General features: G+C 34.0%; 1 protein-coding gene across 1 annotated transcript in view; it reads left to right on the top strand.

Moving 5' to 3' along the window:
• Nucleotides 1-752, top strand: part of LOC116849197 (piggyBac transposable element-derived protein 4-like) — an 861-nt gene extending 109 nt beyond the window's left edge. Inside the window, exon 2 of the mRNA XM_032826118.1 lies at nucleotides 19-752. Within this exon, the coding sequence (XP_032682009.1) occupies nucleotides 19-752 (734 nt within the window). The remainder of the gene's footprint in view (nucleotides 1-18) is intronic.
• The last annotated feature ends 3,712 nt before the right edge of the window (nucleotides 753-4,464 follow it).

The following is a 4,464-nucleotide window of genomic DNA, read 5'->3' as shown; positions in this document are numbered from 1 at the left end:
AACCTTATTGTAACGAAGGGCGTGTGTTATACACTGATAATTGGTATACGTCTCTACAACTGTCAGACTACTTACATGACAGAAATACTGGTCTTTGTGGAACTGTAAAAAAAAATCGTAAAGGAATGCCAACTCTTAGTTCAAAGCTAAATCGTGGTGAAACAGAAGTTGCCCACACCGATTCTTGGATGGTAATCAAATGGATGGATAAAAAGGAAGTTTATGTATTGACAAGTATTCACGAACACCAGTTTTGTAAAACTGGTAGGAAAAACTACAAAACCAATGAAGATATTATAAAACCCGTTTGTATCGTGGATTATAACAAAAATATGGGCAAAATCGATGATATCGACAGACAATTATCTTTGACAGAATCTATTAGAAAATGTATGAAATGGTATAGAAAATTGTTTTTTCATTTGATTGATTTGATATTGATAAATGCCCACAGTTTATTCAAGATGCTCACTAAAAATGCGATTTCGTTTTCTGATTTTCGATTGAGCGTCGTAAGAGATATTTTGAAAGTAAATTCTCAAGAAGTTTCATCATTTATTTCGTCTAATCTTAGACTAAATGGACGACATTTCCCCAGAAAAATTCAAGCTTCAGATGATAGTAAAACGGTATCACGTCAATGTGTTCTATGCAGTATACACAAAAAGAGAAGTCGATCATCATATGAGTGTAAAGTATGTTGTAAAACTTTATGCATTGAACCTTGCTTTGAAATTTATCACACCAAATGATCATTGTCGTAATTTATAAAATTAAAAAAAAACAATAAAAGAATTTAAAAAAATCAGAAAATAAACAAAAAAAAACAAAAAAAAATAAAAAAATGAAAAAAACAAAAAAAATAAAAAAACAAAAACAATTAAAAATAAAAAAAATTAAAAAAAAGAAATATAATTCTGCCACAGCCGGTCCCAAGCCCGTGTTCAAAAGAAGAGGGTGTTTCGAAATCATACGTGATGAAAGGGGTAGTTTTTGTAATATTATAGGGGTTATGTCCAGGTGTATTGTGTTTTTGACATTGGATTTTGACTCTACATCGAAAAATACATCGGAAACATATATCTGCACTTTCAAATAAAAAAAATTAGAATTGCGTCATAAAAGGGGTAGTTTTTGTAATTTTATAGGGGTTGTTTTCAGGTTTATTGTATTTTTGACATCAGATTTGGATTCTACGTCGAAAAATACATCGGAAAATACATCGGCATATTTACACTTATAAATTGATGTGAAAGAAGTATTTTTTTCGAATTTGAAATTTTATATATGGGCTGATTCCTTTCGGACCGGAAAGCCAATATATTGGCGCTACCCATGATCGATACTTAGTGTATGGTCAATCCATGATATAAGATACTTTTTTACCACTTTACTAAGGCGGATATGCCCTCTCAAATCCCGGCCCTCTAAAGGTTAATAAAGTTATTGCGAAAAGAAATGGAAAGGTGAGGTCGTGTAAAATTAGAATAAAAACATTTGCTCTGAATCCTGTAAAGGTAAGAATGATAATTTTTAGTTATTGCAACGAAATAACGGCGGAAAATTATTTAGAAAGAAAAGCCACTAATCGAGTAGGAAATAAATGTTTATTTATTATTACATGTAATTTTTTAAAAAATTATATTTATCTTGGTTTGCTTATATTATTATAATTAGCAGGGTCACGATGTTTATTTAATACTAAAAAGAAAAGTTTTAATTCGTAATTGCTGCACTTACGCATATTGAAACGATCAACCCGCTGAATTTTGCATAGCGCGAGCTATCGGCATATAATAACTAATGAGTTTATTTTTTTCCGCGAGAGAGAAAAACATGCAATATTACGTTCCCTTACGCTCTTTATTTTCATACCTTGATAATTGTGCGACAATGTTGCGTCGAAAGAATAATCGAACAGCGAGCAAAATACGTGAAAACAATGCTCCTCAATTAATGAATAACCCAATGCAAAATAGAGAGTATAATGGAAAATATTAATTCGACGCGTTGCAGCATTTTCTGAAAGAAACGGAGAATATTGATTGCCGATAAAATGTGCCATTATATCAGTCACACTAGTTATTTTTAATACTTACACGCTTGTGTGCGACTGAATTAATATAACTATAACGGTCGCAACGGAGCCGATAAACTAAAAACATGATATTCGTTACATGTTTCTCATTTTTCGTGAAAGATGATTATTTGATGATTGCAACATACCCCGTGAAAGAATCTTAAGCCAAACTGAAAAAGTCTCAACCCGTAGAATTTGAGCGGAGTTCGAGTTAGTTGCAGCAAAAGTTGCGAAATCTATATTAACACACTTATATTATCATATTAAATTATCATTTCATATACGTTTCTTAATAGCTAAATACTTACGTTTTCGCGAGTGACAACGTCGCACGAAGAATATGAAATTATATTTATAACATCTCCCGTTGTGCTTGCCTGTAATTGAAATATATCAAACAGGACCGGGATTCAGCGCAGCGAATTTGTATATACAATTGAATGTGAATATAATTTAGTGGTGAAACAATCGTTAAAAGCAAATACAAAATATGTCAAATACGAATGTGTAACCGATACCTTAACGCTGATCCTTTCGCACATATAATTAATGAGAAAGAGCCTGAAGATGTATAAAGTAAGTGCGATTACAAAGAAGAGGACAAAGAATTTGTTGATATAATTATCGTTGAATATCACTTTCAAGATCTCACTAAAATATCTCGATATAAAAACGAAGTAACAACCAATTTTAAGCGTCAATTGCAGTTCGAATATAGAATTCACCTCGCGGCATATTTTCCGTAATTCCAAATGAAGATGTCTGCAAAAACGCAATATTAGTTATCAGTGCGCGAGGAGTTGTGTCGGAATATATCCAATTTTTGTAGGCTTTCATAATACATTACGATCCACGTGGCCCATTTGCTGCGCGAAGATTTTGCGTAGCCGATCTGGCGCGAATGCAACACCGAATATTCCCATGTCCGTTTTGTTTCGAACTCGTCGATTTTCTCCGATTTACGGAGGTACTCGTTAACTTGGTCGAATTTCAGTTCTATATATCTGAGTGCGGGAAAAACTGGCGAATCATGATAGTTACCGCTCGACACAGCGAGTATATTTTATCAAAAAATTTTTTTCTTTGGACATTCAGAAAATACTAATCTCTTCTCGCGTTGTAGTAAGATTTGATTATTAAAATAATTGTTATAAAAAGATTGTACACGTACCCAAGAGTACTCACGATAATCAGGTCGTTCATAAAATTGATGAACGTGCAGTATTCTACCAAGAAACAAATGCAAATGGCTTTCAGAACTTCGCATTTGTCTCTGTAGAAGAAGCTCTTGACGTAAGCGGAGGAAATGACAAACGCGAGCCATCCAAAAGTGACTGACAGTACCGTCATGTATACTTTCTGGTAATCTGTCGCTATTCCGAGCTTCTCTAGCGTGTCGTCAATGATGGCGAGCTTCCTCAAACAGTTTCTATATTTCTAATATACAGAAATCATATTTTGAAATTAAGAAACAACTAGGTGGAACTCGCGGGTCAATATTGAGCAAACATATAACACGGGTAAATATAAAGAAACTATAAGTTAGATTGTGATTTAGTGAACACTTTTGCTTCCAATTACCTAAGCTATCCATTTATAACTAAAACCAAATATTTTTATTAATGTTTGGCCGTGGTAATATTCTCTTACCTTGTCGTAATATATTCCAATAACAATTGACAATGATGTAATAAATGTGTTGAATTGAAAAGCCACATGGAACGTGATGTGTAGATCTCTCAAGTATTGCAGTGCGATATACCTCATTAGGATATGATAAACTGACCATAATAGGAATATATATAGAAGACTGAGCCACAGTCTCGGTTTACCGGCGGGAAATTCGAAAATCCTTGTACCAAACACGTAACTGATAACAAGAAGCGGCGACAATGCCGCTCGTATGCAACTCGTCATCGTGGGCGTTGTCGTTGCTATTTCAAACTGCCGACAGTATCATTGTGCGGCATCGACTAGCAGAACTTGTTAATGGCAACTACAGCACTTGAGTATATTGCAATTAGTTAATTAATTGAATTTTGCATATTATCGGATTTGCAAGTTATCGGGAGAAGCTACTGTTGAGTTTTTCCACGTGGATATTAATGTATCCACGTGGTATTAATGTATTCATGCTGCACATATCGGTGTTGCTGGTATCTCGTGTTCTTATACTGACGAGATCGTACGATATTATATGCGTTTAGAAAATAACCGGAGTAGTTGCTTTTTAATTAAGAGATTGATTTTATATATATTCTATAAGTTTCCTCTCTCTCTCTCTCTCTCTCTTTTTCTCTCTCCTCTTCCCTCCTTTCCTCTTTCTTTCTCTCTTCCTCTTCTTCTCCCTGTCTCTCTCTCTAGCAATTTTCAGTTGTCAGAAA

This window comes from Odontomachus brunneus, unplaced genomic scaffold (genome assembly GCF_010583005.1).
Source record: "Odontomachus brunneus isolate Ranch 3 - 2012 unplaced genomic scaffold, Obru_v1 Obru_scaffold_108, whole genome shotgun sequence".
In the NCBI taxonomy this organism is placed as follows: Eukaryota; Metazoa; Arthropoda; class Insecta; order Hymenoptera; family Formicidae; genus Odontomachus; species Odontomachus brunneus.
Note: the sequence above shows the minus strand (reverse complement) of the source record. Positions and strands in the feature narration are given on the sequence as shown.